The 23,608-nt window shown below is 43.3% G+C and overlaps 1 protein-coding gene across 2 annotated transcripts in view; it reads left to right on the top strand.

Moving 5' to 3' along the window:
• The window catches only part of FHIT (fragile histidine triad diadenosine triphosphatase), a 407,821-nt gene extending 389,327 nt beyond the window's left edge, over positions 1–18,494 (top strand). Inside the window, exons 5-6 of one of the 2 annotated variants that reach the window (XM_082289131.1) lie at positions 10,576–10,679; positions 18,147–18,494. In XM_082289131.1, the coding sequence (XP_082145257.1) occupies positions 10,576–10,677 (102 nt within the window). In that variant the 3' untranslated portion in view covers positions 10,678–10,679; positions 18,147–18,494. Of the gene's footprint in view, positions 1–10,575; positions 10,680–15,970; positions 16,083–18,146 lie in introns of those variants that run through there. The other variant, XM_082289132.1, reaches the window with a different exon arrangement.
• Positions 18,495–23,608: the final 5,114 nt, after the last annotated feature.

The following is a 23,608-nucleotide window of genomic DNA, read 5'->3' as shown; positions in this document are numbered from 1 at the left end:
CATCCATCCATCCCAAAGAGAATCTAGGACCGTATTTGCTATGGGTAATATATCTTTGTGAAGTTTGTACAATAGGGAAAGAAATTATATGGACAAAACCTCCTGTGATATCTCTTAATAAGACAACTTCCTGCATAAGTTTTACAGCAATATTAATGGGCTGGAAAAACTGGCAGAGGTAATTGACCATCTGAAATCTCCAATTTTGCTCACATATATGGGTCTGGTGCCATCCACTGCTACTGGATCATTGAGAAGTGTGAGCCTCCACTGGGTTTAAAAACTATTCTAAACATTGAAGATTTTTTTCTTTTTGCTGCTGCTACTTTAAGAGATTAATTTACAGACTCTGGGGCAATTGCCCTTGACAAAACTTGTTTGGTCCTTATCCCACCAGGTCAGTGGAATATCAGTAGATTCTTAATGCAGTCTATCTTTTAGAGTTTCTTCCATTTTTCAGAGCAAAAGTAAGTGTCATTCATATTGGCAGGTTGCAATGGGAACATTGAGATAGTGGTTTTTAAAAATATGCACAACAACTTTTAAATAGTCTTTGTCTCTCTCTTGCATTTCTTCAGTGTGTCTATAGCAATAACAAGGTTAGATATCCCTTAAGATGGTAGAAAAGGTCATTTTGTTGTCTTTTCTACCCCATGCCTCAGTGAAATATTCATGGTACAGCTCAGGTACTGGGCTCAGGTTTAATGTTTCAATGCATTGCCATCTGTTTTGTTGTTGCAGTTGTTTTTTCCCTTGGAGGGGGGTGAGGGAGCATGGAGGCAGCAGTGAGGGATGCTGGCTTATGAGTCCAGACCTGGTGGAAGAGCAGTGAATCTGCAGGAGCAGAGTGGCTCCTTTGATCCACACTCTTTCCTTTTTTAACATTAAAAGTCCTTCTGGTGAAAATCTGCCATTATGCATGTGGCTTATCAGTGGTAGATGTGGTAGGCTCTGTGTCTCCTCAAAGGTTATGAAGCCACATTAAAGTAGTCTTTTATATTGTTTGTAAAGTTCATGTATATGACAGCACGGACATTGAAGCCCAGCTCCTCACTGAGCCAAACTGCATTAACGAGTTCTGAGGGGCTGTGTGCAGTCGACCTGTCCAGAGCATTGCAGTGACTCGGTGGCAAAGGGCAGCACAGGGACAGGATGAACCTGGAAGGGGATGCAGAGCACCAGGAGGACCTGGCAGCAGGTGCCCAAGTCTCTTGGCCACAACCAGCTGCCACCACCCAGCTGCCACAGGCCTGGGGACACCACAGGGACACAGAGACCTGGGCAGGGAGGGTTTCTCTACACTGGGTTTCTCACAGGTGAGTTTTAAGCTCTTTTGTGACTATTTTTACTGTGATGAGAGTGTTTGGCCCGTAATGTCTCACCAGGATTTTTCAGATTCTTTTTGATCATCTTGCTCTTTTTCAGCATTTCCCTCTTACTGCTGTTGATTTAAATGTCATGACATTTTAAACATGACTTATTATAACAAAACAGTATATAAAACAATATGCTGCATAATAAATGCAGCCATCTTTTTTTGAGTGAATGTTAAATGAGAGCAATTTATTCCTCAACCTATTTTACTGCTTACTAGAGGGTATTGGTTGCCTAAATCCCAGGGAGGCAATCCCGGTGGTGAAGTAGCCTTGCATGTGCAAGGCTGAAAGCTAAAGAAGTATTTGAGGGATGCCTGGGGGAAAATGCTGTCTGGGGATGTAGCTTTATCCAGGAGTGCTGTGATCCTGAGCACTGTGGGGGAAAGCAGACTGGGTCACCCTGGGAAGGTCTGTTGGCAGGCGAGGGGTCCCCTGAGAAGCACACACAAAAGCAGGCTTTGAAGCCCTGTGGTTCACCTCAATTATGCAGTATGTGTCATTTCAGACACTGAAGTCTCCTTGAAATCCTCCTACAGTCAGTGGAGGGAGTGACTCAGAGTATGAGTTACTCCAGAACACATTGATGGAATGTTTTCATCTTAATTTCAGCAAGTGTTGCTGAGGGTGAGGATTTTTGTTTTAATAGGAATAAACTAATTCCCCAGAGAGGAAATACACTCTGACCACTGTTGGCTCTTCCTGCACATCCCAGAGATGTGATGAGGGAGGTGGAACTCCCCCCTGGAGATGAGGGCATGCTCCCATTCCCCTGCATGGTGAACTGGCTCTGTGCCAATGCCATAGGACCTGCAGCTGATATCCTTTGTGCCGTCAGAAAAAGACAAAGAAAGCAAATAAACCAGATCAACCCCCTTAACTCATGTGTTTTCCTTGGCATGTCATGAATCTTACTGAGTGTGCTCAGGGTACGGCAAATATTTGTCTAAAGTTAAGAAGATTACTAAGGGAAGTTCTGACTTTGAAACTCACTGCAGCAGGAGCCAGAATACATCAGCCTGATACAGGCACCTTGAGGTTATCTCTGCTCCTGGAGTGGGACAGGCACATCTCTCTGCAGCTCTGACCTTTTAGGATGAGGCTTTCAGTCAAGTAATACATGCACCTGCATGAAATTTTTGAATCACTGACTCTATCCTTGATTAAAGTGCTTTTCCTTGATTAAAAATAGCCTTTTTCCAAATGAGTAATGTTGCATGGCAGGCTGTGCACGCAGGATAAGGTTTCCTCCAACATGATCACACTGATGACATTGCCATTTCTTAACCAGGTCTCTGTGTGACACATTTCTCTTGTACAGACAGCCCTCTGTAGGCAAGGCCATTAGGAAGCTCCCCACAAAAATCCATCTTCTCTTCCCAGGTGAGGAAGACTACAGAGGTGTTTCAAACATTATCTGCTAAGTAGGAGGATAATGGGCATGGTGAAAATGTATCTAAACACTGATATAGATTCTTGCCTGGATTCAAATCAGGTTGTAAATAGCAGTTCCCCAAGTCTTTGGCAGGACTTCTTACCCCAGTGGATATTCCTTCAAGTATCTCCCTTATAATGTGCTCACTTTCCAAGAATTTTATCTCAGTTGGAGCCAAACTGGAAGTCTGTCAAGATCTGAGTTCTTCAGAGTGCAATCTACATATTTCACCGAATGGCAAACGTGTTTTCTATACAACTGTCATTCTTCTTGTGGGCTTACTTGTCTTTTATATTTTCAAAAGCAAATTTCTTAAGGTTCCTTTTATATTTATTCTTTTTTCTTATCCGAATTGTTGGAAACTGGGGTTTGCAGAGTTTATTTTAGCAAAGCACTTAAACACATATGCTTAAGGGTTTTACTTAACCTTTATGTGTTTTCACAAAATTCTCTTCATATAAGTGCTTTGCTAAAAAGTGTGCAGTTATTCATATGTCCATGTGAAGTGTAAGGTTCAAGTCTTTCCCCAAAGCACAACAATAAAACTGAAAAAATATTTGCAGTCACTATGACAAAGAGTCAACAGGAGGGGAAAGAAGCACTTCTCTCTAAAACACAGCTTTGATAAACTGAGGTTTCCAATGGAATACATGCTTTGCAGCAATATCAGCAGCTGTGAGGTAGAAGCATATTTCATGCAGATTGGAGAAGGATTTTCCAGTAGATAGTTTAAAAATTGTCTCCTATAAAATGCAGATAATTCAGGCTTTCTTCCCATCTCCTTAAATAATTCAGATTTAATGCAGCAAGCAAAACCCACCCCAAAATCAGGGATTTCTGATTCATGGAAACACAGATATCTGTATGATATAGAATCATAAGCAAAGTCAGCAGATGAGAAAATTATAGGATGTGGGTGTTCACTGTAAATTAGAGCAATTAAATTACAGCAGTTTTGTAGCTGTAATTAAATATGGAAATACGCCAAGAGATGCAGAAAGCACTGAACTGTCTGAGCTGCTCAGGCTGTGAGGGGGAGCAGTGGAAAAGGGGCTTGGAAAGGGGCCCTGATCCCACAGCAGCTGGTGGGGGCAGAGAGGCCTCCAGCACTGTATTAACACAAAGTCAGGTCGGTCTCTTGTGTGGTCAAGGGGGAGCCTGCTGTGCTTGTTCTCTGCCTTGTTTTTGCCTTTCCTGAGCCCTGAGCAGAACAGGGGTGATGCTCAGCTGGAAGACAAGCCCAGGGCTGGGAGCTGCTGCAATGATTTCCCCCAGGCAGATAGAACAGGATGTGTAAGGCCATGTGATTCCAGCATCCCTGAGAAGCTGCTTCATGAAATCACTGTGTTTCATCCATTATTCTTTCATTTTACATTGCAAGTCAAGTCAAGACTTGAGCTGCAACTGAAGGAAATGAGATGGAGGCTCAGACTGGCAGAGGAGGGCGCCTACCAAAAAGCTCACACTCCTTTCAGCAAGACAGCAGAGAGTGAGGAAAGGCTGGAGCATAGCAGGAGGTACAGATAATAGCAGTAAATGCTGCATTAATCACATTGTGGGGTAGGGTGGAAATGAATTCTTATTAGGTTATAAGTGAAATACAAAGTGAAGTAAAAGGAAAGAAAGCACTGGGGGAAAAGAGCAAGGAGGTCAAGACCAGGGGGAACAGGGCAAAGGAAGCAATTCAGGAGTTAAGTTGTAAAAGTAGTACCAGAGGAGGCTTAGGTGGCTGGAAGTCATCACCAGGACCAGTATATCACCAAAGGGCTGAGGACCCGGAGCCAGCTCAGCCCTGGAGTTTGTCACCCATGGGGTGGGAAGCTCCACCACAGCTGCAGTGCAAGAACAGGAGCAGGAGTGTGCTCTGGAGTGTGTTGGTCACACAGCTCTGCTCCTGTAAGGGAGCTGGGGGAAGCAACGTGTAGCAGCCCTGGGATCAAGTTTGTCTCCAGCCTCTGGAAAAGGGTTTCTACTGGTGAGAAGAAATTAGATTTTCAGCCTCCTCATGGTTTATGTGTTAATCTGATGTTGAGATATCACTCTGAATATTTCACCACAGTGTAGGAGTTAAGTACAGAAAAGATGCCTGGGTATCTCAAGGTGTATTGGTAATAATGAACCGCAGCTGGGTAATGCCTAATCTCTGAATCAAGCCACTGGCAAAAATTCATTCTTTTTTTTTGTTAGCTGCTGGTTTTGATAATACTATATTTTATAATTGCTGAAGCAGCTGAGTTTTGTTATGTTGCTGCAGTTTTGTGTAATTACTCTCCATCACTATAATTTTTCTTTTAGTTAAATGCATTGGAGGTTATAAACTCTTAACTATCGACTATAAATATTCATGGGGAGTGAGAATAGTTCTAGGTACCATAAAAGCTTTTTCCCAATAGTTTTGGCTAGTGCAGTATATTTCCACAGGTTGCTTTTCTGGTGGTGTTATGGCATAAGTAGAAAAAAACATAATATACATATCACTTCAAGCAACAGCCAGTCATAGACCCAGGTCCCCTATAGTCTGCTGTGTTGAGAATTCTGGGCTCCTTCACAAAGGGCAAGAAGGAGAGGTCGCCCAATGTGAATGTGCTATAAAACAATATTGTGTTTCCCTTAAGAATTGCAGTGATAAAAACATAGACCATTCTGCAGCACTAGCAACTTTAATAAAATAACATAAAGCACAGCTGTCAGGTCTGCCAGCATCTCACACTGGGAGACATGAGTGAGAAAATGAACACTTTTCACAAGCAGAAATATTCAAAGAGCTCCACTGTTTACATGTAATCAAGACTGACAGTCATAGATTATCAGTGAAAGAGCATTTTCTGCTTGAGGTGAAAGAAGAGGATAATTTATCAGGAAGCCCAAGAAGTCAGACATCAGTAATGATCTGCTTGAAGAAGGGCATATCTTAGAAATAGTGCATTTATTTGTACTGCAAGGCAAGAAGATGTTCACAGTTATAAACAAGAGTCTTGGTGCTTGAAGAATGTGGAGCAGATACAGTGTGTAATTTGCTGGGCAACTGCAATTAGAGAATTGACTAATGTGTGTCTCGGTGCTTGTTCAGAATATTAAAAGAAAAATTTAGCATAATAGAGATTGTCTAAAAGAGCTGTTCATGGTCTCTCATCCTGTTCCCTCCTTTTGGGGTTATCCAAGCTATGCTGAGGGGGTTGCCCACCATCCTGTTGATGCTCAGGATTCAGAGACACTCCTTTAGTGAGTGTGTACAAACAGGTTTGGCTACAGAGAAGTCGGGCCTTTCTGAGTTTTGCAGTAAAACATTTTGTCCACGTGGTGCAATGCTTTTGCCTCACCTTTCTCTTAAGAAAACAGGCCAAGTGCCAGTTGCTTTGAAACAGTAACTAGTTTGGAGCCCTACAGAAAAGGTTTTATAGACTTACCTTGCCTTGGCGTGCACTAGTTTGCAGAAGTAGAATTGTTGTACAGAAAGTATCACAAACTTCAAGCTAGTCTGTGTTTGGATATATCTGAGTAAGGATGTCAGCTCAACTTATCCAGCTTTTACTGTCTGACAGGCAGGAAAGATGGATAAGTCACTACTTTTTATGGATGGGTATCTGACAAATAGAGGCACTCTTTTTCCCTTTAGTTTGAGCAGAACCTTGGAGTGTTCTTGAGGTGCAAGAGAGCTTTGCTTCCTCAGTTTAATCCAAACTTTCAATAGCAAGTCAGATGTTTGCAGATTCACAGCTGGGACTTGGATATGCATGTGAATATGAACGCACTCCGAGGCACAGAAGTCCCTAAGAAACAAGTATCAAGAGTTATGTTTGTTTCCCACCTGAATTCTGAATCAGTACAATTTATAACTGAAATATCTATGTTCTTCGCTCCTGGAAGTAGCTTTACAACTTAGCCAAAATACTAAGGAGACTTTCTTAACCTCTCTTTATTAAAACAAACAAAAAAATTACATAAAGTAGCTTTAGCTTACAGAGGCACTCACAGGGAGAACTGAACCCGGTTGAAAAGTACTTTACATAAGAACACATTAAATAACCAGGTGAGACCAAACCCATCCATGATCACATTACCTTGTCACCATTAGAGATCCTTGGCAGATCCAGGAGATTTGAAGAACCAGGGAGGTGCACAGGTGGACCTGCATTGTGCTTTTCAGCTTCCATGGATTTGTAGTATGTGCAATCCCTGAGCTAGAGTTGGTATTGGCAAGCTTTATTTTGTCATCTGTTCGTTGGTGCTGTTGATCTTGAACCTGCAATATTTTTAGCATCCAGAACACCATGGAATGTTGTGGGGTTGGAATGGACCTTAAAGATCACCTAGTCCCAAACCACTTCTGCCATGGCCAGGGACACCTCCCACTAGACCAGGTTGCTCAAGGCCTTACCCAATGTGTCTGAACACTGCCAGGGTTGGGGCATCCACAACTTCCCTGGGCAACCTGTGCCAGCATCTCAACACCCTCACAGTAAAAATGTTCTTCCTAATATCCAACCTAAATTTCCCCTATTTCAATTTGTACCCATTACTCCTTTTCCTATCACTACAATTCCTAATGAAGAGTCACTCTCCCTAGCCTGTGGGCCTCCTTCGGATACTGAAAGGTGCTGTGAGGTCTCCATGCAACCTTCTCTTCTCCAGGCTGAACAGCCCAAATTTTCTCAGCCTGTGTTCATAGAGAAGGTGCTTCTTGGCCTCCTCTGGATTCCTCATCTTGCAAGGTTATCCATAATTTAACTGTTCTGCATCAAAGTGGCTGGCTCTGTGGTTTGGCTTGTAGTAGAGCTGCAGGATGGTGGTGTCAGAGAAGGATAGGCAGCCACCAGAGGTGGTTTTCCCAAGATCTCCAGTGTTAGTTTGGTAGTTATCAGAAACTGAGTGGCACTGGGGTGATAATTGCCGATTGCACCTCAGAAATGACTGGTACAGTAAGAGCTCTGAGCACACAGTAGTCCTGGGATCCTGTTTGGGGGTAGATGTAGCAATTTTATACTGCAATAATACTCATCTATAAGTCAGTTGAACAATGAATATGTTGGCTGCAGCAGTGATTTAACACCTCAGGCTGTTGTTTGACATTCTCAGTGTGCCCACAAAATGTGTAGGCACCTTTTCATTGAGAGAGGCTTGAGATGCCTGTGCTGAGCTCTGGCTGGGGCTGCTGTGTGTCTCGGGGCTGTGCACCAGCAGCCAGGGCTGCTGGGCTCTTCCATGCAAGTTTCAAGATTCATTGCTGCTCCCCATACATCTGTTTTAACCTCAAGTCAAAGATTGATTATTTTTAAAGGTTAGCTGTTATGTAGCAGAAGAAACCCTCGCCTTTGCCAGCTTTGAGAAGTCACTGTGGTCTGTAACTGCACAGTTTTAATTTAGACAACAACAGCAGCCATTGCAGGTTAACCCTCCTTATTACTACTCACTTCAGTTTCTTTGAACAGGAAAATAATCACAACCTACAAGTCACACCCCCACTTTACCAGCGTCCACGGAGGGAGCCAGCTCTCTCCTGGATTGTGCAGAAACAAGATAGCAAGGGAGGACAGCAGCCAAACCATGTCACTAAAAGCAATTCTTGTGGGTTAAACAAGGAGACCTGGAGGAACTCGGGCAGCTCTCCCTTGCCTTCCAGCTTTTGCCTGCTGTACCTACCCCCAGTGTTAGGTTGAATGAGAAAGACACTGCTTTTTTTCAGAGAACAGCTCACTCCTCAGTCAGATTTACCACCACTTGCCTTGTCCTGGTGCATCCTCTTGTGAAGTGTGAGCATTCCCAGTCCATAGAAAGTACAGATGATGAATATTCTTTCCAACAACTCATTGCCAGGTCAGCTGTGGTATACACACCCTGTGGGTGTGAGCAGAGGGTGAGAGCAGACACGTGAACACAGGGCATGTGCTGGTAGTGTATACGCTGTACCTGTCCCTGGCTTTTAAATCTTTCTCTCTAATTCTGTGGCATTATTACAAGATGGATTTATAACACACTTGGTGCTAACATAACAATGAAGATTAGTCTTCTATGAGTTGAACAGTAATACACTTTAATTTGCCTACAGCTACTGCATTGTATTGGCATGAAAGGAAATGGCTTTATAATACAGCTTCATCTGCTGAGCAGGGAGAAATCTGTGCTGCAGAGTGTAAAACTACATAGGACTATAGCTGGCAGCAAAATTCAGAGTAGGAGAAACATAGTACAAATAAAAGTATTTGTGAGTTGGAGGTATGCTAACAATCCTAGTTTATTGCTAAACATGCCATATACAGTAATGCACTTTGCTTGGCAGGTTCATGATGGCTTCATTTTTGTTTTTTCACCACTTCATCTTCCATACTAAAATTTGTCCTTGAATAAAAGGTGTAAATTCATTAGTTTTCAACTTCATTTCATGACATTAACAAAATGTGGATGCTAAAAAGCAGGAGCAGAGGAATTTTCCAGCTGCTGAAGCATTTTGTGAAGTTTTCCTTTCTCATGCTTCAGCTGAGAAACAGTGAAAGATGGTTTTGTAAGCTAACTCTCTATCTTGCACCTGCACGGTCTTGTTTTGGTTTACTGAAGAAAATATTTTGAAATAGGCATCGTAGCATTCAGCCAATCACTCTGGGAGGTGTACGGTCAAGCAGCCAATAATGTAATTTCTCTATTGTGCACCAAGTTATATAAATGAGGTGATAATTAATTAAATAATCCCACTTTATCCTGGAATTCCGTGTGGTGATTATTGCCGTCCCTGGGGACAACAGCGACATCAAAAAGTTGATATTATGAAGTTCCTTAGAAGTGCTGGTGCTGTTAATGCAATCTGTGCTCTAAACCTAGAGAACCACTGGAATCTCAATACTTAATCCATTAAGTAAATGTTTCTGCTGTATGGTGTAAATGCTGCCTTCACTTGACAAATGTCAGGTGTTCTTTGAATGGATGTGTGCACAAATAGTCACTGAAGTGCCAGTATTTACCATAATATGGAACTCCCCTCTTCAGGGAAGCAGCAAAGCCATCAGCTTCTCCCTTATTCTTGAGTGGCAAAGGAAGAAATTATCATGTCTGGGACAATATCATGTAATAGTTACTGCATATGGGATAGAGTGAATTTTTGTGGTCATAGTGTGCAAGTTGGACACAAAAATTATATGTTTCTTATACTTTTCCAAGAAATCAATGAAATATAATTATGCTTAAAACAACAGGTTTTGTTTCTAGACCAGGGATGTGTCTTGCTTTCAACAATGGGAGGGAAGGATTAATAACTTGCATGAAGAGAGGGAATGAAAAAAAGTATTAATATAAACTGCTTGTGGGAAACAGTTGCAACAGGGCCTTGTTATCACAATAGGTCTTTGATAGGAAAGCTTGGCCTCATGGGCAGAGGAAAAGACAGAGAGAAAAATTTACAGGAAATTCTGACGAGATGTCCAGCTCACTCCACTGGTGTGGTGGGTGCTTCAAAGTAACTGAGTGTTATCCTATTGTTTTACATTCCAGCTTTGCATCAAAGACTCACAAGGTGTCTGACCATCAGCCCACAAAGCTGAGCCTGTCACTGCCTGTCACTCACCCTGACACCTGGTGTTGTCCTTGTAAATGCAGCAGAGCCAGTTAACCCCTGTCACCACTCTAGACCAGCAACCTTCACGCTTCCTCTCTTCATCACCAGCTCCATCCATCCTGAAGACACGTGGAACAGTTAGATTGATTGCCCTAAAATTGATATTAAAACTGGGAAAAAAAAAATCAACAGACTTTTTTTTTCTTCTTTCTCCCTCAAAAAAGTTGCAACGACATGACAAAGAGGATTCCCCTGACAAGTGGAGGACAGAAGAAGAAATGGCAGCTGAAGCAGAAATTCTGAAGAAGTATTTCCAGGAAAATTAGAGGTAATGGTTTGAATGTTGACTTACTCCTGCAACACCCAAAACTCTGCTCAAGCCTCCAGAGGCTTCTTGAGGACAACAGGGAAAAAACCTAGAATGGAACAAAAGAAACCAAAGCTCTTAGGTTTGTGTTGTTTCCAAAAGGACACAGCACTCCAACAGTAGCTGAAATAACATGCTCCTTCTTGAACAAATCAGCACCATCCTGCATTTTTTTTCCAGACAGCAAAAATAGTAGTGTATCTGGAAATGAGAACCATCAGCACTTACTTAAGAGGAGACTTTAACCTAGCATATCCTCCCTCTGTTTTCAGGACAGAAAATAGCCCTGGTACCTCTACAAAGAGCTAAAATTGGTGTGTCTGTGTACAGCCACATATGCATATGCACCTATACATACAAAATTGCATCAGAATTCAGACTATAGAGCGGATAAGCAAATACTAACTTCACCTGTCAAGTATTAAATGATCCGATCAGTTCAACTTCCAAAACTAAGCCTGATGGAAAACTACCTGTTCTGCTAAATTTTCCACTGGTCCTAAAAGAAAAAAAAAATATTTGCAGGGAGGAATAGAAAAGAAAAAACACTTGGCAAACACTAACATTGGTCTCTAGAAATTGAGAGTTTTTCATTCTGTACCTGGAGTCCCAGGAGCCAGATTCTTCCAGCAGAAATGAACTGGCCCCCGGAGATCAGTGTGAGTTGGGCTGGGATATAACGCTGCAGCAAGGATGCCAAAAGCTCCCTCTCCCCTGCTCCCCATATGCTGTTTGCCATCATCCAGCACTCTCACTTCTCTGTCATTTCTGTCTGTTTCATGTTTTTCCTCTGATAACCAAAATCCCATAAATAACCCTCCTCTCTCTGTGTGACTCACTGCTTGCAGCCCAGCTTGAGAAATCTTGAGCTAAACTGCGCATCGTATGCGTGGCACACTTACGTGGCAGCTCTCATCTCCTGTGCCATTCTGCCATTTGGATGGCATTTTGGATGACTCCATTTGGAGTTCATCAGACTGCCTCTTCCATTTTTTCTTGCATCATGACCATGCTCTTGTCTTCTCCAGCCAAAGTAGCTATGCCAACCGTTCTGTGGATGGGTATAGAAAAAGCCATGTAACACAGGTAATTCCCATCTGTGAAGAAAATTTCTCCCCAGCAGCTGGGATCTCCAGGGTTTGGAGCAGCAGGGTTTGGGCTACACAGTCACATTTCTGCAGTGGCTGCTGGAGTTGCATTTAGATACCCACTTTTAACCTTCTCAGAAATATGCTGCTCAAAAATGAATTACTTAGCCAGGAAGAGCATATTCTTGGTAATGCACGTGTAAGCACCCTTCTCTAACAGAGGCATTGTGTGGTGCTTCATCTATGGCACAGCAACAAATGAGCAGTACTTAGGGGAAAATGACACATCCCTATTCCAGTGTGATATTGTTTCCCTTTATTGATTTGGTAGGTTTGGGGGGGATTTTTTTTTTGGTCTGGTCAGAAATTAATTGGAAATGTGTTTTTTTCTAGAGATTCTCAAATGGGTTGGAATTAAATCCCCACATATCAATAAAATGTTCTTTATCTCTTCTGATACTAAACACAAAGCTGGATATATAAATTCATTCCTGCTAGCAAATTCATGTGGCTGGACATCTATTTCCATTTATTATGAAAATGAATCAGCATCTGTCTGCATGGATGACCTCTTGATACATTTCCCATGATATTAAGGTCATTACCTTTCCTAGAACAAACTGGTAAATTAAATCTTCGTGGCATCATTATCATGAGAGTGCCTAGTACAGGCAGTCCTTCCAACCCTTGATTCCCAACACTGGGCATCACTGTCAATCTCTTCTCCCTGACATTATTTTGCTTCTGAGGTTTAAGGCTCTGAACCTGAGACAAAGGTTCTCTGTACCTTCTGTATTTCTCAGCCTTTACCTTCTCTCTTAACCTAGCTTCTACAGTGATGAAGATTGAAAACTTTTGTCAAATTAACAAGGTTATATGCATCCTTCTTTGAAGCTGTTTTTGAATTTCACCTACAAAGGATTTATTTTGCCATTTGTATGTTTACCTGAATGACACTTGACTTGAGGTTTTTTCATGCAGCACAGGGAAAGTCAGAGCTGAATGTGGGTGTTCTGCAGCCAATAAGTAGCAATTTTAAAGGCCTCATGCATTATTTTTTCTACTTCACTGTTTTGTTCAAAGAAGCCCAGATTAGCTAGATTAGCCTGGGCAGATCAAGCTGTGTTTTAGGGCTTTTCCAGCTACCCTTCCATTTATCACAAGTCCTTCACCACCTGCCACAACTCCTATATGACTGGACTAGGTACAGTAGCACCTTTTACCTGTATTTAGAGACTATCTGATCAAGAAGGACTTGCAAGTAACTTTTCTTTCCCCTAAGAAATACTTGAATAAGGCAAGAAGCTCTTGGTTCTCTCCCTACTTCATTTGCTGCTGCTGATCCCTCTTGGCTGGCTGACTGACTACAGTTAAGTGCCTCTACGTCAGTCCCCAGATGACCCAAGATATCCACCCACTTGCTTAAAGAAATTAACCCATTTAGCCTTGCTAAGTTTCTACCCTTGAGAAAATTATTATCTTTAAATATTTTGTGTGTGCAATTGCCTGGAGTGTATGAAACTGAAATCAGTGATTGAATTTGTGTTTTGCATGTGTTTCTGGTCTTCCCCCGGGTTTCCCCGGGTATCCCACCTCATTAGAAGGACTTGTCACTTCTTGAACAACCCCAGCAAGTGCAGGCTCTGCTCACAGGACTGTGTCTGCAGAGCTGAAGTTCTGGAGGACGCCACATGACTCCAGAAGAGAGAAAGAAAAGGAAAGAAAAGCTTTCTGGGGGGAGGATATTTAATACAGAATTTCCCCACTTAATCACTCTCTTGCTTAGCAGCACCAAGAGTTTACCTCTTTAGAATCTCTTTGGGAGCTGTTTCTCATTCCATGTTGGCTGTCCTATGGTAAGTTGTGTTTGATAACTTGGTTGTTTCTTGAGGGGGATCCACAGGGAAAAAGTCCTTACTCAAAGAGCAGGATTTGATGCAGCACCCTAATTTCCAAGCCTATTTTCAGATGCGCCTTTTGAATTTTCTATCTATGTATAGCTGAGTGTTTTGATAGTCTGTTTTGTGCATTTTAAATTGCACATGCCAGCAAAAAGGCTAAAGATTAAAAGACTTACTAACCTTCAGATAGTATGTGAAAAATGTTTCTCTTCAAAGGCAGTTTCGCTCTGTGTTGTTATTTCTGAAGGAAGAACCAGGCTGCACAAGTTTCAGTAGATGTTTTCCTATTGCTGAAGTAATACTTTTATGCCATTAGAAAAGTATTCAGTCTTAAGTACCATGTCAAAATGTCTCTTTGCATAAAGAAGTTGACAGTGATATTCTGTTGCCAAGTGCTTGGAGTTACAAATATTCGACAGCTTTTAATTGCTTTACCACCTGAATATTTTGTGTCCTGCAACATGCCAAATTCTTGTAAAAATCCCTCCAAATAATGTGTCCTGCACAGTCTTGCAAGACTTCTGATGTCAGTTCTCCCCCTTGTCCCCAGTCTGGCAATGTTTCTGGATAATATAGTCATTCCAGCTTTTCTGGAGAGTATAAATTTTGTTCTTTTTTTCCCCACTCATTCTTTGAGAGCACTCATCCTGCCTCAGAGCTGCCTGTTCTGCACCAAGATCTCGGCATGTGTGGAAAAATGCTGTTCTGTTGACTTCAGCAGGGAAATTACCACTGATAGCAGCAGCTGGCTAGGGGGAATTTAAACTGGCAATTTGAATTGCATCTGATTTTGCTCCAGCACCTCTGGAGTGTGACAATCCATGCTGCATGCATGAGAGTGAACACCAGAGAAATCCCATCACTTTCCTTAAATTTAGGCAAGTATGAAAAAATGACTTGCAACACCCATCTTTGCTTGTTTTTCTGTAAGAAAAACCCTCCTATTATTTCTGGTACTTTAAACTGCATAAACCCACAAAATAATGGCTATGCCTGCGATCCACAGAGTGCATCCAGGACGCAGTGAGGACACAGTCTGCCCCAGAAGATGCTGTACCTGCACTGTGGGCCACAGAGCAGGTTGTCCCCTGGGTGGGCACCACAGTGACAACACAGGCATGGTCAGAGGTATTTTCTGCACTAGGTGCTGCCTGTTGGCAAAGCAGAATTCCTGGGCACTTGTGAAAAACACAGCATGCTGCGGTAAGGGACATGGGAGCAGGGACAAGGGGTGCAGCAAGCAGAGACCCTCAGTAGTTTCAGAGCCTCACTGCATAAGCAGGGCAACCTTTTGAGTGCTTACACTGGAGTTAGAGTGAAGGTGGTGCCAAGGCCTGGGCAATTCCCAGAGGACATGGTCTAGGAGCTGTTTGTGTGTAATCGTGAAGTAAATACACATCCCAGTAATCTGCTATAGATTTCTCTGCACTCCAGACTTAAGTGCTATTAATTACATCCTCCACTCAGAAGCCTCCAAGAAGCATTAATTAGAAAGCAGGAGCTGGCAGCTTGCTTGTCTGTGTGAAACTATTATGACCCGAGAATGAAGTATAAGCTTAAAGAAACCCATGTTTTATGAAGGTCACCTTGAAAAACATCATAGCAATCTGTCAGAAGAGAATGCAGCACTCCAAGTGTGCATTTCAGTGACATTATGCTTTAAGTAGTTGGAAATAGCTAAGAGAAGATGGATCAGATCATAGGGTCTGTGCTTTTCCACCAAAAATTATCTTTTTTCAGCAGTAAGTACATATAAAGTAATGTTTTTGTCATTTCAATGGGATGAAAGGAAAGTTAATTATCAACACAAATCCAACAAACATAATCTGGCCCTTGCTGATATTTTTTAAGTGTAAAATATCCAGACCCTCCAACTCTGCAGAAGGGAGAAGGTTTATACACAGGAATTACATTACCTCTTCAAGAGAAGGTGTAAACAGCCAGAAGTGGTGCAGTGACTGTGTACAGCAGTAACACCCAGACTAGAAAGCTCAGGGCAGAAGGCTTCCCCAAATAAATGTGGTGTGCTAATGCACAGCGGCCTCAGTGTCGAGGTTGATTATTTTTCTGGTTGAAGCATATGATTATTTCTTATGAAAACAGAGCTGCAGGAGAGCTAACTAGAGTTATAAATGAATGTGATCCTCTTGTGGGAGGGAATAATGTTGCCCTCACACCCATTCCAGGGCTCTCTTTTGAGGCTGGCAGTAGTACTGTCCTGAAAGTTATACACCTCATTCTCTGAACTTTCATTTCCCCATAGGTGGCCATTTAATTCAGCTGTCCAGTACATGAATTCCATACAGCACTGCTTGGATCCTGTAATTATAGCTACAGTAGAAACATCAGGGCCAGAGACACGAACACGATTGCACAGCATAAAGGCAAAGCAGCAAATGTGTTACTGTTGGTGAAGAAAGCTGCCAGCCAAATGTTCTCTTAACCTGCTCATCCAGCAGCCTGAATGCCTACCTGGGCTGCCTGTCTAAACCAAATATTGTCAGTGTGATCAGTTCTTGATTCATCGTTGGCTTTGTGTGTCACGTTGTATGAGAAGAAAATGGGGAAAGCCGAGCATAAGTGATGGACATTTGTCCCAGGACCTGGAGTAAAAGAGCTGGGATGCAGGACAACGCTGAGCTTCAAGTAAGGATGATATCAGTATTTTTACACCCAAACCTCTGCTAAAATGGTGCTAATCTCTTGCCCCCAAAGCTGCCAGAGGATGCTCTTACTGAGGAGCCAGGCCCTCCTTGAAGCAGATTCACGAAACACGTGCCAAGTGATTCACAGGCTGCCATCAAACTGTCAGTCAGAAGGGGCTTACAATGGAAACTGTTGCTCAAAATGCCGTGGGAATGGGAAACATATGTTTCAGTGAGAAAAGACAATCAAACAAAGAAGTGGGTGGCTGGGGAATTGCAGCCACAACAGCAGCAAGATCCGAGCCTCGTGTGCAGCCCTGGGGAGTGAGTTCGGGGGCCGTGCCCTCGTCTAACACTTGGGTAACAGCTTTGTGTTTAATAAGCTGAAATAATTTTCCCAGTATTGAAGCCAGCTCTAAACATGTTCTGAAGTAAAGGTACAAAACTGAAGATACCAAGCCAAAAGCCCATTTCATGCTCAATTATTAGCAAAGGTTTGTATCATGGTATCCTGTTGCTGTAGCTGCTGCATAATAGAACTGCCCAGAGAGACATTCAAACCAGCAACTCGAACATGACCTCAAAGCTTGAACACTGCCTTTGTGTGAATGTCAGTATCTAGGCTGTGTAGGTGGAAAGGCATTAATGACTCCTCCAGTAAGTAGTTATTTGAGAAAGGAAGAGGCTGATGGATGCTGGAAATGTGTTGGACTGAGCGTACTTGAGGCTCTGTTGTTTGCCAGGATATCAGTCTCTACACAAAGCAGAGGTATTGCAGGGATAAACTCAACTGCCCCATTTGTGTCAGTACCTGGGGCTGCTGCAAGCCTTCAGCTACCACTGCAGTAGCAACTGTGCCGTGAGTTTGTGCACGGATTTCACACACAGCTTCCACAGCTGCCAGGCTCTCAGCATTTCTATTTCTCTGCTTCAGGAACACCTTCTACATCTGTCATGGCACCTATTACAGGTCTTTTACTAGGATGGACCACCAAGAGATGCATAAAATTGGAGCAGACATGGCAAGAAATGCCCCATTCATTCTCCAGCGTGGGAGGCTGGGGGCATTTTCAGGGTGATGGTCCCAAATCACCAGTGTGTCATTCCTTGGCATTAGGCAGAGTCCCACCACAGGGTCAGAATGGATGAGGATATACAAGAGATGATAGTCTTGAAAGATTATTTGTAGGAGCTTATATAAGAGATCATGAACCCCAAAGAGTCTTGTATGAGGTTATTATAGCAAAATAGGTTTGAAGAGTAAGAAGCTGGATTTGATGACACAAGATGCCCTTTCTAATCCTTTGTTCCTCTGAGGAGTGGTCAACAGAGCTGGGGACTGTGCTGTCTTACTCAGGGGCATCAGAGAGGTGGCCTCACTTCATGTTTGTTTTTTGTAAAATGATCCTGACCTCCATCCAAGGTCGCTTTGTGAGTTAGGAATGAAAAGCCTGATATGAAAGGCAGGCATTAGTATTATTTGGAAGTGCAGTTTATTGAAAAAGCAGATAAATCAAACAAATCTCTTTCTTGCTCTGGTAAATAATTTTTAAATAGTTGCATGCAAGGCTTTTCTCCTTTCTCTGTTGCACAGGCTGTAATAGGAGCTGCAATGTGCTGTGGGGGGGGTTAACACTGAATACCTCCTTTTGCCTATTGCTGTCAGTGACTCCTGTCAGAACACACTAATGAGCACCTAAGTTGTTAGTAATAAACAGCCTCACGTTTTGTCTTACTAACAAAGATCAAAGCTGCTATTATATGTAATGATCTGTTATGTTTGATATTTCTCAGGTAACAAAGTATTTGGAACACATCCCATGACATCAGAAAGTCCCCAGAAAGAACGACCTCATTCCCCAGTTCTCAGTGGCCGTGGAGCTGCAGCTCAATAATTTTATTATGTTCTACAAATATGGGATTCTTCTATGAAAAATTTTATTGGACCTTTGGATATCATCAAGGTTGAATTCCAGCTAAGACAACTAAACAGCACTGGTTTAAAATATTGCTCTGAATTGTAACTCATATTTTTCTGAATTGTGTACTTGGGAATGAATCTTTTTAAATTGTCTCTTGGCCTAAATAGAAATAAAGTTCCAGGAAAATCAGGTAGCTACTGTGTTCAGGTACTTTATAAAAGTGTTTACTCCATGTTGTGCTCTTTGATTCAGTTATTGTTATTGTATGTAGGCTATTTTATCATAAAACAATTAGATATTTTAGCAGTACAGCAATTCCTACAAAACAAGGCTTTGTTACAGACTAGCCAAGATAAACTTGGAAAGCTGTTTTTTCTTCAGATGAGTTTATAACAAGAAATATTAAGTTTCCTGAGATCTTTCTTTTCTCTGTTCTTTTAATACATTATGACAAGGCTTCTGGAGCTTCAAGTGATACAAAACACTTCTGTAAAACAATTAATATGTGAAGTTGCTCATGGGATAGTAATCACATTAGGGTTAGACTGGCATGAATGGCTGCTTCCAGCAACAAACAGCACGTGGGAGCCACCCACGTGGAACAATCTCTCGGCAAGAAATGCTGTGTTCAGAACCCCACACAGGAAGAAACCCACCATGGGTTAGTTGTTGATTGCTAACACATAATACAGGAAAAGAAGTCAAACAACAGATGGAAGAGAGAAGACATGAGTCAGCAAGATTTGCATGAAAAGAGCACCCATAATCCTTCTCTGGAACTGCAGGGAAGCAAGCAACCAAAGCTTTCTGTGTCCCCCAAACTCAGGATGAAAAACAAAATCCTCCCAAGTCTTTCAATAAGAGCCATGCTGAGGGAGGCCATAGGGTGCAGAGTCTACCTGAGGGCTTGAGGAGGTCAGGCTCGGGTCCAAACCAGAGCCTAGTAGAGCTTTGCCTGCTTGGCAGCACAGTGTGATCATGTTCAGAACAAATTAAACTGTTCCATGATAGTCTGTCCTGGAGTGTTACAACCCTACCTGAGAAGTATGAAAATGCACAGTGGATGAACTCTCTTAATTTTCCCCGAGTCACTCTCTCTGCTCTGTACTGCAGAGCCATTCAGTCCATTGGCTTGAAGTCTTTATGCTTGTCAAATATAAATAGAAATACTAGAACAAAATGACTGATGTTTGTTTCCAGTTTTTACTTTGGTGCTATTTAAATATTGCTCCTGAAAACCACTTTGATTCAAAGACTTACCATGACCCAGTGTGGCCCCCAATATCTTCCATTAGCCCTTTTAAAAACTGTACAGATTGTGACACTATTTCTTTTTCCGTGCAGAGTAAATGAAAAGTCCATTTTGATGGTGTCTGCACTTTTTAGACCCTGAGCAAGGGCTGAATAAACAGGAAATGAAGGTCAGGGAGCAAGAAGCGACAGAGAAGCTAAGGTGAGCAGACAGAATGGTCAAAGATGCTGGCAAATGGGCCAACACAAGTGGTTGTCCTTTTGCACTTAAGCATTTCAAGTAGCTGTGATTTCACATAGAAGGAAGACAATGGTTGTGCTGCTGGGGAACACTAAAAGAAAAACCTCAGTATCAGTTACATTTGCAAGGTATTTTCAAACCTGGTGCTAAATGGCTTCCTATTTAGTATGGAATATTCTGTATTAATTCTGTAGCCTGCGATGAGCGGGCGCCACGCCAAGCATTTTGCATGGGGGCTGCAGAGCAGATGAGTGCTGAGCTCCATGGAAGATTTCATTTGTGTAAATGAGGAGGCCGTTATCACAGCACTAAAGGTCCTGTTTTTAAAAAAAGTCTCCTGTGACATTATGCACAAACCAACCTATTTATGCAGCATGAAAATATTTATGTGCTTCACTCCAGCTTAAAAAGGGAATTTGCAATAGATGAGGGACATGAGAAAGGATTGGAGTGAGAGATAAGGAGAGATTAGAAAAGGCAGATCATGAAGTACATGACATCCTGCAGCAGTATGTGGAGTAAACCCTTGCCTTTTTTTTAAGACATGGGCCTTGGAGATGGTGTATGGATCATTTATATGTTTCTTACAGACTTAATTTTCAACAGGCAGGAAGCTGTATGCAGAGATGCAGTTGCTGGAAATGTGAGGAGATGCTGTGCTAAAGGCACTGATGGCCTTTGTAACCATCTTTGTCCTTTTCAACCTTCATCTCTCACCTTTATGGGGGTAGTGCCTGGGGCTTGTCTTTGGGCTGGGGAATGCTGCAGTGCTGAGCTCCCTCACCCAAAGCAGGAAACAAGGGAAAAATCACCTTTGCAGTGGCTCAGATGGACATGGCACAAGATGAGTGGTCCCAAAGGGGTGGCTTCAAAACAGGACAGAGTTCAGAGCCTCGTTCCCTGTCCTTACACACAAGAAAACTTCCCAGACTTTTTCAATTTCTAAGAGTTTTTCCTGAAGCAGCAGTTCCTCTGAAGGCTGCAAGGCTGTGCCTCTATTTCCATGAGTAAACCAGCAGTGGCTCAGCCACAGTTCTCACTGACTGGTAGAAGCAGGTTAGGAGCAGGATGTGGCTCCACATGTCCTCTGTTCCCTGACTGTCCTGGAACAGGAATTGCAGAAGAGGTGTCTCAGGACACACACAGGAAAACAGATGGGTTATTGGGAGCACACATCTGATGGGGACACATCAGCCCGTGCATCCACTTCCTGCCATGCCAGGCAGCTCAAATGCTTTCAGCAAAGGCTGTGAGTGCAGCATGAGGATGTTTGTTACTTGTCTTTTAGCAATTCAGCATTGTTCTTGCTCCAGATGCAGATGTACCAGCTCCAGGTTCTCCATGGGACAGCTGATGCCACCCCAGGCAGCTCAAAATGGTTGTGTGCTGACAGATCAACGGGCTGCGGATGGGCCGTGTCAGCTCCTTGAAGACTTTGTGTGTTAATTCAGAAATCTATGCTGCTTCTAACCTCCCCCAGCACACATTCACCCATCCACCAGGTATCCAGCTCTCCTTTGATTCTGTGTTCAAATAACCCAGTGGTTTGTTTTTAATTAATGTTGGAGAGAATGGAAAATGTTCTGTTGGTCTCTCTGCGAGCCTGACTTGGCTGCAGACTCAGGCCGATGCTAAGACAGCAGGTCCTGGCTGCAATGGGGAGAGTCAAGGTCAGCTCCTGGCATGTGACAGTACCCTGAAATGTGGCCAGGGACTGAGCACTCCCGAAATAAAAATACCTGAATCCATGTGGGATCTGGGGTGATCTCATACCCAGCTGTAAATCAATCAAAATCTTAATGCCCCAGTACCCACAGAGCTAATGAAAAACTTTCAAGCCCAAATACACACATAGTGACAGCCATGAAAGTACCAAAATAATTTCTATGTCAGCTTTCTGTGTCCTCCTGTCCACTCCCCACCTCTCACTGTCACTGTGGTCGATGGCTGCTGAAAAGCCTTGTCCGATTCCCGCATCTGGTTCCTGACGTGCAGGCCAGCAACACTGTGAAGGAGAAAATGCTGCTGTTCATGTAAGCTGTCTTGTGTGTTGGCAGGGCTGTGAGTTTCAGAACAGAGTGATATATTTCAGCTCTTGTGAAATTTCTGAATAATCAGCTCATCAAAAAATATCATGCAGAGTTCCCTTGTAGTCCTCTCCAACTTGCCACCTCTCCTGCCAATAGCTCCGTAGGGTGACCACAGCTTGGCAGAGCCCATTAGCAGAGCTCTGCACAATCACTCATGAGTAGAGCTGGCTGGAAAATACAGTTTTCCCTCCTGAAAAAAAAAAGAAGATGAGGTGGGGCAGAGGGTGTGTTTGACTTGGCATTTCAGGATGAAGATTTTCCCCACTGCTCTCTCCAGAACCCTCTTCTGCTCCCCCACTGCACCTCACCCTTTTTCCTCCTTTAGAAGATGACTCCAAGAAAATAAAAATTCAGCTTAAAGTGGCAGTGGATGCTGTTCGATCAGCTGGTGACTTCTCCTGGCCCCCAGGGCTAGGAGTGTCACTGCAGGATGGGCACCAACACACTGGCACCTTCTCCACATGAGACTCGTGAGCAAGTTGTCCTTGGACCTCCACATTTTGCTGCAACTGCCCAGTTTCTTCTTTGGAGTTTCTTGAGAAGATATTCTCGAGACAGATTTCTCTTCTTGAGCAGGTCAGCAACCTGTGCCTGGTGAGATGGGGTGTGCTGGAAGAGCCTCAGGGAAACCTGACCAGCAGTGCTGCGGAGACAAGGGGCTGAGCAGCCAGTCACTTCAGCTGCTCCTCCCGGTCCTGGGCTGCCTCCAGGCATGTCCCCCTGTGCTTTCCCATTCATTTTGGACACCTGTTTCCAAGTCCCAGGTGATCATTGCTTTGGCTGGGAAGAGCAGAGTTCCTCAATGTGTCCTCTAATTATGTTCAGCTGCTGACACTGTGGGGAGGAGGCCAGACCGGCTGCAGACCCCCTTAGGCCAGGGGGAAAACAAGTCTTGCAGAAGAAAGTGGTGCTAAAATCAATGGTTAGTGTGTTAGGATTAAAGCTGTGGCATAAAAGCCTTGTACAACTGAGGTTATTCTATGTTTTAAGTCTCTGGTAGCTGCATTGACTGTGGCACTTGGTGCAATGTGGGTTTAGTACTTCTGTCACATTGCAAACCCTTGTGTGGGACACAACTGCAGCCATCAGCAACCTGTGGCTCCAGCACAGGTTTCCTGTACTGCCCGTCCCCTCTTGGATCTGCCTCAACCTGGCCGCAGCTGCTAAGCATTTGCTGTGTCCCTCTCTACTTGTGTCACCATATCTTTCTGCTCAGGCTTTTGTCATTTCTTTTGTCACCATAGTGACAGGAAAAGAGTGATGATTGCTGGAGTAATTTCCCATATTAGCTAGCACTGGCTTTTCAGCCTAAATCAACACTTCATTTTCCCCGTGCTCTGGCTGAGCATCACTGGAGAATCTTTAAAGAGTGATGGCAGAGGGGCCTTGGTGTGTTGTGGTGCTGCCAGTGCTCCTCTGGGACAGCCGAGGCAGGGACAGGGCCTCCCAGTCACCTCATGTCCCACCAGGAATGCAGAGAGAGAAGGGGAAGACAAAAATGTATTTGCAAAGGTTTCCCTGAGTGCATCTCATGATCAGTAAAACCAAGAATTTGGGCACTTCCACCTGTCCTGGGGCACATACATTTCTGCAGCGTGCATGGAAGAGCTCCCCAGAGGTAACTGCTCACTCTGACTGACGTAGCAAGTGGGCAAAGACCCCCCATGTGCCCCAGCTGTGCCCTCTGCTCTGCACAGCCCCTTTCAGCACAGCCCAAACCAGGGCTAGCACCAAACCTGGGCTCCCAAGGGG

This window comes from Coloeus monedula (assembly GCF_965178545.1).
Source record: "Coloeus monedula genome assembly, chromosome: 11".
In the NCBI taxonomy this organism is placed as follows: Eukaryota; Metazoa; Chordata; class Aves; order Passeriformes; family Corvidae; genus Coloeus; species Coloeus monedula.
Note: the sequence above shows the minus strand (reverse complement) of the source record. Positions and strands in the feature narration are given on the sequence as shown.